This window comes from Carcharodon carcharias, chromosome 6, assembly GCF_017639515.1.
Source record: "Carcharodon carcharias isolate sCarCar2 chromosome 6, sCarCar2.pri, whole genome shotgun sequence".
In the NCBI taxonomy this organism is placed as follows: Eukaryota; Metazoa; Chordata; class Chondrichthyes; order Lamniformes; family Lamnidae; genus Carcharodon; species Carcharodon carcharias.
In genome coordinates, this window is record NC_054472.1 from 159764084 (window position 1) to 159777031 (window position 12948).

The window sequence follows — 12948 nt, forward strand, 5'->3', positions numbered from 1 at the left end:
ATTCCCTTTGAAATAAAGGCCAACATTCCATTTGCCTTTCTTATTACCTGCTGAACTTGTATGCTAGCTTTTTGGGTTTCATGCACAGGATCCCCAAATCCCTCTGTGCTGCAGCTTTCTTCAGTCTTTCTCCATTTAAGTAATATTGAGCTCCTCTGTTCTTAATACATATTGTAGATAATTGTGGCTCCAGCACTGATCCCTGTAGCACTCCACTAGTTACAGGTTGCCATCCTGAAAATGCTATCCCATATCCCAATGCTCTGTCTTCTATTAGTTAGCCAATCCTCTATCCATGCTAATATACTACCCTCAACATCATGGGCTGTTATCTTAAGTTGCCTTAAGGTACCTCGTTGAACACCTTTTGGAAATCCAAATATAGTACATCTATTGGTTCCCCTTTATCTATCCTGCTTGTTATCTCCTCAAAGAATTCTAATAAATCTGTCAGGCATGATTTCCCCTTCATGAATCCATGCTGACTCTGCTTGATTATATTATGCATTTCTAAGTGCCCTGCTATTAGCTCCTTTACAATAGACTCTAACCTTTTCCCAATGACGGATGTTAAGCTAACTGGCCTATAGTTACCCATTTTTGTCTCCCTCCCTTTTTGAATAAGGGTGTTACATTGGCAGTTTTCCAATCCTTTGGGAGTTTTCCAGAATCTAAGGATTCTTGGAAGATTACTGCCAGTGCATCCACTATTTCTGCAGCTATTTCCTTTATATCCTAGGAAGTTTAGAATGTAAGCTGTAAAAGGACATTTGCATTTTTAAATAGATCAGAGTAGATTGTTTTTAAAGGAGGGGTGAAATGTGTCATCTAGCCAGGTGAAGTTTAGAAACAGTGGGCAGAATTTTACATCCTGCAGGCAGGTATGCGCCCAACACGCCAGAATGTAAAATGATGCATCATGACGTCGGGCGTGCGTCCTGAAGTCATCGCGCTGTTTCACAATATTTCGTTCAGCAGGCATGCGCCGGAGTCTGCTGGACACCCGCCGATAATTAAAAAGCCTAGAAAAGCCATTAATGAACTAATTAACTTCAAATTTGCGTTGCCCACCCAGCCTAATGGTTGGTGGGCAGGCGAAAAGTCCAAGCGGCCTTTACCTTTTTTAGGAAACCTCATCCACAAGCGGGATGAGGTTTCCTAAAGCCAACACTGATTATATAAAAACTTTATTTTGAAAATAAAAACATCTCCCATCTCACGTGACGCAGTCACATGAGGAGACATGTTTCCTTAAATTTTTACTGTCCTTGTATTTTTTTTTTAAAGCACTTCAGTCTCCCTGAGGCATGGCGCTGCCTCAGGGAGATAGAAGCGTTCTTTCACATACATGCGTAAAAGAGCACTGGACCCAGCTCTCTCTCCTTCCACCGCCTGGGCAGGTAGCGCTCAGCGCTATTGTTCACGTCCACACAGGACGGGCCTTAATTGGCCTGCCTGCATGAAATCGTAGCGCTGAGCTGATCGCAGGGGGCGGTCGGGTCTGTTACCGCCCCTGTCCGCTCCCGCTGAGCCCGCCTGAACAATCTAAAATCCTGGCCAGCGTGTTTATTTTTCCCAAAGATTACTGGTAAAACTTAGTGCTATGAGAGATTTTTATTATCAGAAAAATAAAGTCCAAAGACATAGTGAACCAATGGGAATTTGCATTCAAAAGAGAAAATATGTATAAAGGAGCGAAGGCTGTGTGTAATGGTAAGCATTTTTAAGATCTAACAAGTGTGAAAAGGCTTTAGCATCTATGCCTCATGCTGCTGTTTTCAAAGAACCGAAGATAAGAAAACTCACCTTGAATTCGACTGGTTCAGTGTATTGTGTGTCACCTTGCCTGGGTCATTTAAAATCTGTGCCTTACTGTTGTCTTAACAAAGGTGTAACTGGGAGTCAGATTAAGTAGGGGATTTAGAAGTTATCATAGTAGTAATTTGTAGATATATGTATGCGTTTAAAATCATTTCCCATTGTACTAAATGTTTAATCTAGTTTTGTAGAAACCTATAAGACTTGGTGGTCTTATTACTATTGAATTCATGGCACACATCTTGAAATTTATACAAATAGCAAAACAAGTTGAGGCAGTTGTTTCAAACTTCCTTTTGGAATTTGAGCAACTCAGCGATCACCATCGGCTGTGCTATAACATTTGCACTAGAGTAGTGGTTTTTTCTCCAGTATCAGCAAGAGTATGTTTTTGAATTCAGGGTTTTAGTATATTGTTACAGATTTATTTTTTTCCCTATCATTTTGAAATATTTATCATTGCTATTGCATGACTCCTGAGGACTGTATATATCTACCCATCCAGTATACATACTATGGCGAGTATATGGGGGGACATGGGAGGTGGAATGGGGATCTGAGAGAGCATGGGATGGCATGGAGTGTGGGTAGGGAAGAGGTGGCATAGAGAGGCATGGGTGACCTAAAGGGGCATGAGGGACGGGTGCAGGGGGTGAGGAGTAAGGTTTTGGGAGCTGGGCTCCCCTAACTGGCCCACCATTGCACACCCACACTCCTTATAAAATTCATCATGACTCGCAAAATACACTGCGACCCCAAATTCCAGGCAAAGTCAATATATGGATCGGGTGTGCATTTAGGAAGGTGCAAAAGTACGCAGGTCGGGTTTTCTGAGCCGACAGGAAAATCCAGTACAGTGCGTCCACAATTTGACATTGTGCTCTAGAAACAGCAAGCCAACTCATCACCAAGAAGTTAGCACAGGGAATGATCCCTGCAGTTAAATGGTTAGACTCAAGGCACACCAAATGCTGGCCTCAGGCCTAATTAAAATGAGACCAGTGAGCTGTGTACAGCTGCTGGGGCTAATGCCAGTGAAGGAGAATTAAATTGTAGGTTGGCACTCAAGGAGATTGTTAAAGACAAAGGGGAGGCAATCACGAAGTAGTCTTCATTAAAGGGTGGGCAATCAGGAGGTGGGTAGTGACTGAGAGAGGTCAATTGGGTGAGGTGGGATGAGTCCCTTTAAGAGTGCATGTTAGACTTCCTGAATGCTGTTAAACCAGGAATACAATTTGTACAAGGGCCTCTAACAGGCACAGGGCTCCTTACTTGCAATTGTTGTGGGGGGGGGTTATTACTTTGGATATAGCAATATGGCGTGCATTTCACACCTGGCTCGCAATGAGCACGTCCTTCCTGCCTGAAATATTGGAGGCTAAGGTGGCAGTTTATTAGCATCTACTGAGTGCAGGCAATGGACTCTACCAGCAGTATTAGTTAAAGCCTTCTGGCTCCCGAAAAATAGTCATGGTACCCTTGAATTTCCAGACCTTTATGTAAAGCAATGAAAGGAGAGCTTTACATTGATTTCCAATAGAAAAGAAGTTAGCACTGGGAACAAAACAAACTCTTCCCCCTTGTAATTTTAAACCTAGGATGTTCTCTGACTTGCAATTGACAGCCATCCGCAAGAACAAGCACAGTGTAATCTCCTGGCAATAAGCAGTTGCCAACAATTACTCTGCAGTTTGGAAAAGAAACAACCCACTTTGAAACTTGTTCTTTTCCTTGGTAGAGGAACGGAAGAAATGAGTTACTGCTAGAAGCTAGATAATTGCTTGTGTTGCAAAGCTTGCCCCTTTCCTTTCACGCAGGTCCGCATTCAACAATTACAGAGAAAGTATCATTTGCTGAGTGAATTGGATATGATCTATTATGCCCGTGCTTGGTATTGTCTCTGGAGAGACATGGAGGAGAGGCAAGGAATGGTCTGTAAATCGAGCCAAGTATTTTGTGGGGAGAACATTTTAGACAATTTGTAACGTGAGATGATTTTATGAGTTACCTATTACTTTATGATGAAGGAAGGACATGGTGGCTCGCTATAATTTGATGGCAATTCTTCCCAAAGGCATTAGTGCAGTTAATTTCTTTTTATATATATTGCTTTGCCCAACAAAGCATAGCTGCTGCAGATCTGTGCTCATCGAGAGGAGGAATTGTAATCCCGAGGAACAGAACACTTTCCCTTTCAGGCCATTACTCCAATGTTAAGCCATAACAGGGTGGAATGTTGACATGCTGGTTATGTTCTAAGTGCGACCACATTCCAAACAAGAGTGGGGGAGAAAGTAATTGGATGGGTTGGGGAGGGTGGGGTGGTGTGGGGGGAGGAAATGGTGGTGGTGGTGAGTGAGAGGGGAGGAATGTTTTAAAAATAGGAGCAGTTGACTCAAAAATGGTGCTCACATCGCAGGTATGATAAGCTCAAGGGAGAGAGAGAGGTCAAAATTGCTGTTAGTACCCTCAAAACTGCTGAATAAACTTCCTTGGCTCCACAGAAATGAGCCAGAAGGCTTTAACTAATACTGCTGGTAGGGTCCATTGCCTGCGCTCAGCAGATGCTGGTACCACTGGGCCCATCAGAGCTGCATTGGATGGATTCCTCAAGTGGTTTAGGATGGGCTTGGTGCACACCCCTGAACTGCAGCCAGAACAATACTTTGCCCGGGGGGGGGGGGCGGGGGAAGGAGGCAGGGAATGAGAAGAAGAAGTACTTGCCCTGCTGACTTGAAAACTTTCTGCAACTTATTGCATTATTTGTATTACATATATTCTTTTTATCACAGAATCAGAGAGTACAGAAGAGGCCCTTCAGCCCATCGAGTCTGTACTGACACGTGAGAAACACCTGACCTACTTACCTAACCCCATTTACCAGAACTTGAATGTTATGACGTGCCAAGCTCTCATCCAGGCACTTTTTAAAGGAAGTGAGGCAACCCGCCTCCACCACCCTCCCAGGCAGCGCATTCCAGACCGTCACCACCCTCTGGGTAAAAAAGTTTCTCCTCACATTTCCCCCTAAACCTCCTGCCCCTCACCTTGAACTTATGTCCTCTTGTGACTGGCCCTTCAACTAAGGGGAACAGCTGCTCCCTATCCACCCTGTCCATGCCCCTCATAATCTTGTACACCTTGATCAGGTCGTCCCTCAGTCTTCTCTGCTCCAACAAAAACAACCCAAGTCTATCCAACCTCTCTTCATAACTTTATACGCAAAGTAAAACTTTTTCTACTTTGTTCTAATCTGTTGGAACCCCCAGCATCAGGAGAATACCAGAATGACAAGTTTTGATTTCCGACACCAGACAAGCTGTGACCTCAGGTTAATTAATGCCAAGTTACAAACATTTTCCCATGTCCACTAAGTATTGGATTAAAATTGTCAAATTCCTATAGCACCCTTGTGAGCAATAACTCAAGAAACTTTGGTCCCATACGATCAGGCTCGATATGAAAGATTAAATGCAGCATCCAGTCCTCCAGGAAAACAACAGTTTACACAATGCGCTTTCTTTGTTTCATGAATTTTTTGTTGTTCCCTTTCTCGGGCCCTATAAAAACAGCAATGTCTTTGCAATGATTTATTTAAGATGTAGTTGAGCAGTTTACTCATATGTATCATCTCTTTCGGCACCACTTTTTGTAATGTTCACCAGTGCTCGGGATTTTACAGGCTTTTTAAATAACTTAAACTTGGGATGGTAAATGCCTCAGAGCTACACTGTAACACAAGAATGGCTAAAGGTGAAAGGTGATATAAGGGGTTCTGCTGTCTCTGGGCCTACTGCATTCAGGATGACTGTGTCTGCATATGGCATAACCAGTGCTCGTTAAAAAAATAAACCTGAATGTGGTGCAGGGTGGAGCAAGAGTGCTTGCCAAACTCCTCTCAATTGCCCCTCCTTCCTCCTGCTTGCTCCCTTCCCCCTCTTGATGATCCCCCTCTCAATTGCTTTCCCCAATCCCTCCATCCACCCAATAACCCATGACTGACCTCCATCCCTTCCCACTCCCAGGATCCACTGGAGGAGGGGGCACTGGTGGAGAGGGCTCTAGCGGTGATCCAGCGGTCCAGAGTTTACATCCCCATTGCCGACGAGCTATTTGGAGACATGCTGCAGGTGTCCTTGGCTTGTCAGTCTAATTTAAATGAGGCCCAAGTCCCAATTTTATTCAGGCCTCCCATGCTGCAGTGCAGGAGTTTACCAATTCGTGTCAGTAGCTAACATTATCAAATTTTATTCACAATTTCTGATTCTCTTATCGTGTCTGTTAATCTATTGCACGGATTCCCTTCATTATTTCAGGATCACAGGTATCCTTTGTTCTTTTTCTGAAAAGAAGTTTTCCTTCCTTTGTCCTATCTTTAAAATCTTGAGCCTTTTTTGGTGTTCTCAGAAATGTATAAACAGATAAAAGAAAGGCGGCTGTGGTAACATTAGAGTAGCTTTATTACACAATGTTACTGCCCTGAATGCTTCTAAACTCTACTTTTGTTTAAATGTGCAAATAACATGATTTTCACTGTTTAGTTACACACATGGTGTTGTTTATAGCTAGGAGATAATGTGCAAGGCAAGAATTGTGAATATTTTACCTTATTCTGGATATTGTCAGATTGTAGAGGTGGATATGTTGAATAATCTCATCCAAGAGTCGATCCGTCATTGCATCAAAGTCAGCAAAGGTGTCACTCTGCAGTCAAAATACATTCAAAACAAAGCAACAACTGGTGTAACATGGGAAAATAGGTCAGAACAATGTCCACCCTGTTTTGAACAGCTTGCACTTACATTTCTGCAATGTAAAGCTGACACTAAATGTAAGCTGACGCTAAAATTATTATATTTTTAAAATTCTAATAATGCTTTGTAATAGGCACAGAATTAACATTTTGGAATCATGTGCATCAGCGATGAAACAAGCAACAGAATTCCACCCATAATTCTATCTCTGCCCACCCACTCCTTCCCATCCTACACCCAACCTGGTTTGGAAAATAACCCAAAGGCATCAATTCCATGTAGGGTAATTTACCAGACAACATTGTCTCATTTAATGCTGGACTTTTTGCAACAAAGGGCACCACAATCTACTGAATTCCTCTATAATATAAATTGTTAGATAAAAGTTTGCCAACTTTCGCTTTCCTTTGTTTGTTACAGGCCTTTTTTGCATCTTTCTGCCTTCATTTCATCAGTGCCTTCAGTTATCCAGACACTGCAGTGATCCCATCCACCTCTCTTTTTTCCGTCATGGCCCTCCTTAAAACCCCCACTTGGATCAAGCTTTTGGTCATCCCCCTTAAAATCTCTCTTCGACTTTGGCGTCCACTTTCATCTGATTCCTCTGTGAAGTGCTTCAGGGCATTTTCCATCAAAAGATCAATGCAAATGCAATGATGTTGCTATTCGTGTACTTTATAACTGCTGTTTAAATGTTGATCTTTCCATTCATGTAATATAGTGATTAAGGCACAGTCAAGGGCAATTAGGAATTGGCAATAAATGCTGGCCAACCAGCGACACCCATATCCTGTGAATGAATTAAAAAAATAAGATTTCAGTTGGCTGATAACTTAGGGTCAATGGCATAGACCAGGCTGGAAAAGATTCATCGAGGCATTAGCAGAGATATTGCTAGTGATAGTGATGAAATCAGCTAGTTACTATGATGTGCTTTGATTTTTTTTTCAGATTATACGGTTACTGAGTGCATTATAGCTGTGGGAAATGTTACTTTTCATCTGAGAAATCTGAAAATATAGTTCTAAGCCACAATGCTTTGAAATAGCAGATTGATAGTTGGGCTGTTCTGTATGCCTTGTGTAGACAGCCCCATTTTGTTAACTGGATAAGGAGAGTGAAACTTGGTGGAATCGACTGTCAAGACCAAATAGTTAGACATCAGGGTACTAATTCATCAAAGTACTCAGATAAGGTTTATGTAAAGGCTGGGTAACCATGAGGAGTTGTGGCTAGATCAATCGTCTAACAGTGATGAGAAAGGATATCAAGAAAAAGGGAAGCTCTGATGAATTATTCCCAGAGAAAGAAACCTCAGTTGGTCTAGCTTCCAGGACAGAGATAACAACTATATCCTGATTGCTAACCCTGCCTCAGAGTGGGTTGTTGTTACAGTAACGTTGCTGCTGTATTGATGCATGTCATAAATCAAGATTAAATTGCTTTCCATCTACACATGTATGTAATCCTGTCTGATTAACAGGAATGAATCCGAGTTACATACATTTAAAGACATGTTGATTTACTAGTATCTCTATAATCTATTATCTCCATTTTATGACATGGAGGAATGTTGAACAACTGGAACAGGTTGCTAGGAAGAACTGGTGTGGCCAGGATATTGGCCTTGTTCAACAAACAGCCATAGGAGCGTAAAGAGCTTGAATTTATACTTCACCTTCCAGGCTGTCTCAAAACAATTAGGTATTTTTGAAGTGTAGTGATTGAATCATAGAATGGTTACAGTATAGGAAGCCATTCAGCCCGTTGTGTCAGTTCCATCTTTGCAAGAGCAACTCACCCTAGTCCCACGTCCCCTTCCTTTTCCTGTGGTCCTGCAATATTTTTCCCTTCAGGTGATTATCCAATTCCCTTTTGAATGCCTCAGTTGAATTTGCCTCCACCACAATCTCAGGCAGTGCACTCTAGATCCTAACCACTCAGTGTGTGAAAGTTTTTCCTCATGTTGCCATTACTTCTTTTACCTTAAATCTGTGCTCTCCTGTTCCTAATCCTTCCACCAATAGAAACAGTCCATCCCTATCTACTCTGTCCAGACCTCTCATGAGTTTGAACACCTCTATCAAATCTCCTCTTAATCTTCGCTAAGGAGACCAGTCACAGCTTCTCCATTCTTGCTACAAAAATGAATTATTTCACCCTTCTCTGCATTAAATTTCATCTGCCACGTGTCTTCCCATTTCACCTGCTTATTTCCTCTTGAAGTTTATCACTATCCTCCTCATGGTTCACAATACTTCCAAGTTTTGTGTCATCTGCAAATTTTGAAACTGTGTCCTGTACACCAAAGTCTAGGTATTTAACGTATATGAAGAAAAGCAGGGGTCCTAAAACTGCCCCTGGGGAGATCCCACTATAAAACCTCCTGCAGCCCAACAAAAGAACTTCACATCTACTCCCAGCTTCCGGTCACACAGCCAACCCTGTATCCAAGCTGTTACCATCCCTTTTATTCCATGGGCTCTAACTTTGCTGACAAGCCTATCATGTGTCTTTTGGAAGTCCATGTACAAAGGCTTGGCCTAAATAGCCAAGTGGTTATGGTACTGGGCTTGTAACCCCAAGATCAAGTGTTCAAATCTCACAATGGCAAACTATGAAACAATGTAACTTCATCTGAATAGGAACAGATGGAAACGTGTTTGTACTCGAAAGAGTTACATCAATTGTATAACCCTCATTAACCCTTCCTGTAACCTCATCGAAAGGCTCAAGCAAGTTAGTTAGATGTGATTTGCCATTAACAAACCTGTGCTGACTTTCCTCAATTAATCACACATGCCCAACTGACTGTTAATTTTGTCTGGGTGTTTCTAAAAGCCTTCCCACCGCCGAGGGAAACTGACAGGCCTGCAGTTGCTGGGTTTACCCTTGCACCCTTTTGAGAACACAGGTGTAGCATTTGAAATTCTCCAGTCCTCTGACAAACTCCCCATATCGGTTATAGTCTATACTTACGCAATTTCCACCCTTACTTCTCTCAGTATCGTTGCATGCATCCCAGTGGATCAAGAAGGCAGCTTACCACCACCTTCTCAAGGGCAATTAGGGATGGGCAATAAATGCTGGCCCAGCGTTTTAAAAAAAAATCATCCTGGTGACTGATCAACTTTAAGAGTAGCCAGCATTTCAAATATCTCCTCTTTATCGATTATTAGCCCATCCAGTATCTCAATTACTTCTTCTTTTACTATGGGTGTGATAGTATCTACTTCCTTCTTAAAGACAGATGCAATGTATTCATTCAATACCTCAGCCATGCCTCCACCTCCATGCATATGTCTCCTTTTTGGTCTCTAATTGGCGACACGGCTCCTCTTAATACCCTTCACTTTTTATATACAAATAGAAGACTTTTGGATTTCCTTTCATGTTAACTGCCAGTCTCTCCTTATACTCTCTCTTTGCCTCTCTTATTCTCTTTTTCAGTTCCCTCTGAACTTTTCATATTCAGACTGACTCCGATTTGTATCATCAACCTGACATCAGTCATACACCCACCTATTCTACTTTGTCTTATTCACTATTTTTCTTTGTCATTCCAGGAGTCCTGGCTTTGGTTGCCCTACTTTTCCCCTTGTGTAAATGTACCTTGACTGTACCTGAACCGGATGCTCAGCAGGGACAAGCTAAAAAAAGGCAAAGGCTACTTGGCCTTTTCACCTGTCCACCAACCGTAAGGTTGGATGGGCAGAAAAAAATTTATTTCAATTACAACTTTAATAGGCCTTTTCATTGTTGGTGGGCACGCTGGCAACTACAGTGCACGTCCACCGACTGAAATATCTGAAGTATCGCACGAGTGCGCAATGACATTGGGACGTTGGCCCAATGTTATCGAGCGTCGTTTTATGCTCGTTCGGGTCTGGCACGCGCCCATCTGATGAGCAGAAAATTCTGCCCTAAGTCTTGGGTGTCTTGGACCAGATAAGTGTGAGGGTCTTAGAGCAAGGAGGGGTAGGGAGGCCTGGGAGGTAGCGGGGATGGAGTGGTGTTGGTGTAGAGGCTGGACACGGGGGGCGGGGGTGGGGGGGTTGGTGGGAGAAACGCTCACAGGTTCCAGACCTTTGAAGGGTTGGGGGCATGCCCAATGTTGGAAACAGCCTGGGAGACTGTTGCTGGAGATGACCTGCCCTCCTTCCTGTCCATGGCCTGAGCAGGGTCACTTTTCAGGCTTTCCCCCACCTCGCTCCCCGAATTCCTCCCACCAGCTTGAAAATTGAGGCTGGGTGGGAAATGGCCCTTAGGTGGTAATTAATTGGCCACTTCAGTGTCTCAGTTGGGGCAAGGACCCATTGGTGAACCAGTTTGGTTATAACAACAGTTTGGCCGTTATTCTGGTACCAGCCTACAAAATAACAGATTTAGTGAATTAATTTCAACAATTTGCCATGGTGGGACTCTGGGCTGGTCGCCTAGTCTGACAGCATCTCCACCGCCCAAAAGGGAAGCCAGTGCATCGGTACATCACCACATTCCTCTCTGGGTTAACCACCATCCCGATCTAGTTAGATATAACCATCTCTCCATCATCACTGGGTGAAAATCCTGAAACTCCCTTACCTTGTGGGAACACTTTCACAATAGAGACTGCTGTGTTTCGAGCAGAAAGCTCACCATCCCCTTCTCAAGAGTGACTAGGGATGGACAATAAATGCTAACAATGCTCACAACCTGGGAATGATTTTTTTAAAAAAGTACTATAATTAATATACTGTACTCAATTTACTGCCAGATCTTCATTGTGCCTCACTTTGAAATGGTAGTATGTGGTCTCCCCCCAGTGGCTCTACAGTGGTAGTGCAGCTAGAGTGAGCTGTTTTCTTCAAAAATTGGTCATGGAAAATTCGGAGGTGACAGCCAGCAAAGATGAGTGAAGAAGCCATATTTACTGTGAGGCCTGTACATCCATTGAGGAGCAAATGAAGCCCCCCAAATTTCAAACTGCATCTGCATGAGTTCAACATGTACAGTGTACAGTTTTGATCTCCTTATTTAAGAAAGGATATAGCTGCATTAGAAGCAGTGCAGAGAATGTTTACTCTACTGATCTTTGGGTTGTAGGAGTTATCTTATGAGGATAGGTTGGACAGGCTGGGCCTGTATCCATTGGAGTTTAGGAGAATGAGAGATGATCAGTGGGCTTGCACAAGAACAGGGGAGAGACTTCATCCTGAGTGAGACACAGCCAGAGTGAGTGTGGGTATTGGCAATTTGGTGCACAGTGGGAATTCGGTGCATAGGGGAAGAGGTGCTCTTTGCATTTTTTCTTTGCTATCCAACTTCTTAAATCTTCAGAAAGTGACCTTGCCCTGCTGCAGCAGCAGAGGCTACAAGGGAAGGGAATGACTGGTAAGTCGTGGGTAAGGTCGGGTAAGTATTTACTATTTTTATCGCTTATAGTTTATTTAGTTTTATCGCTTAGAGTTTATACTTGGTATATTCTGCAGTAACAAGGATCAGGAAAGAAGGGCCCTAAAGTAATTGATTTAAAAGGTTTAATTTAAAGGGATAAGTCATGGCAGGAGAGCTCAAAACCATGGCGTGCTCCTCATGCTCCATGTGGGAAGCTGGGAACATTTCCAGTGCCCGGGACCAGCATGTGTGCAGGAAGTGTGTCCAGCTGCAGCTCCTGGAAGCTCAGGTTTCAGAGCTGGAATTGCAGCTGGGGACACTGTGGAGCATCCGTGAGTCTGAGAGCATCGTGGATAGCACGTTTAGAGAGGCGGTCACACTGCAGCTGAAGGGACTTAAGGAAGGGAATGGGTGACCACCAGGCAGTCCAAGAAAAACAGGCAGGTAGGTCAGGAGTCCCCTGGGGTCCCGCTCGCAAATTAGTATTCCATTTTGGAGGCTGATGAGGGCATTGGTTCCTCCAGGGAATGTAGACAGAGCCAAGCTTCTGGCACCACAAACAGCCTGTCTCTACAGGAGGGGAGAAAGGGATCAAGAGCAATAGTAATAAGGGATTCCATAGTCAGGAGAACAGATTGGTGCTACTGTGGCCGTCAATGTGACTCAAGGATGGTGTGTTGCCTCCATGGTGCCAGGGTACAGGATGTCACTGAACAGCTGCAGGGCATCCTGAAGGGGGAGGGTGATAAGGCAGAGGTCATGGTATATGTTGGTACCAATGACATAGGTAGAAAGAGGGATGAGGTCTTACATCAAGAATTCAGGCAGTTAGGCAATAGACTAAAAAGCAGGACCTCTCAGGTTGTAATCTCTGGCTTACTCCCATTGCCATGAGCTAGCGAGCTCAGAAATAGGAGAATAGCGCAGCTTAAGAGTTGATGCAGGAGGGAGGGTTGTAGATTCCTGGATCACAGGGACCATTTCTGGGGAACGTGGGACC

General features: G+C 43.5%; 1 protein-coding gene across 2 annotated transcripts in view; it reads right to left on the bottom strand.

The window, feature by feature from the left end:
- Positions 1-12948, bottom strand: part of LOC121279235 (protein FAM135B-like) — a 454418-nt gene that overhangs the window by 48119 nt on the left and 393351 nt on the right. For both annotated transcript variants that reach the window (XM_041190288.1, XM_041190289.1), the window contains exon 16: positions 6425-6522. In XM_041190288.1, the coding sequence (XP_041046222.1) occupies positions 6425-6522 (98 nt within the window). The remainder of the gene's footprint in view (positions 1-6424; positions 6523-12948) is intronic.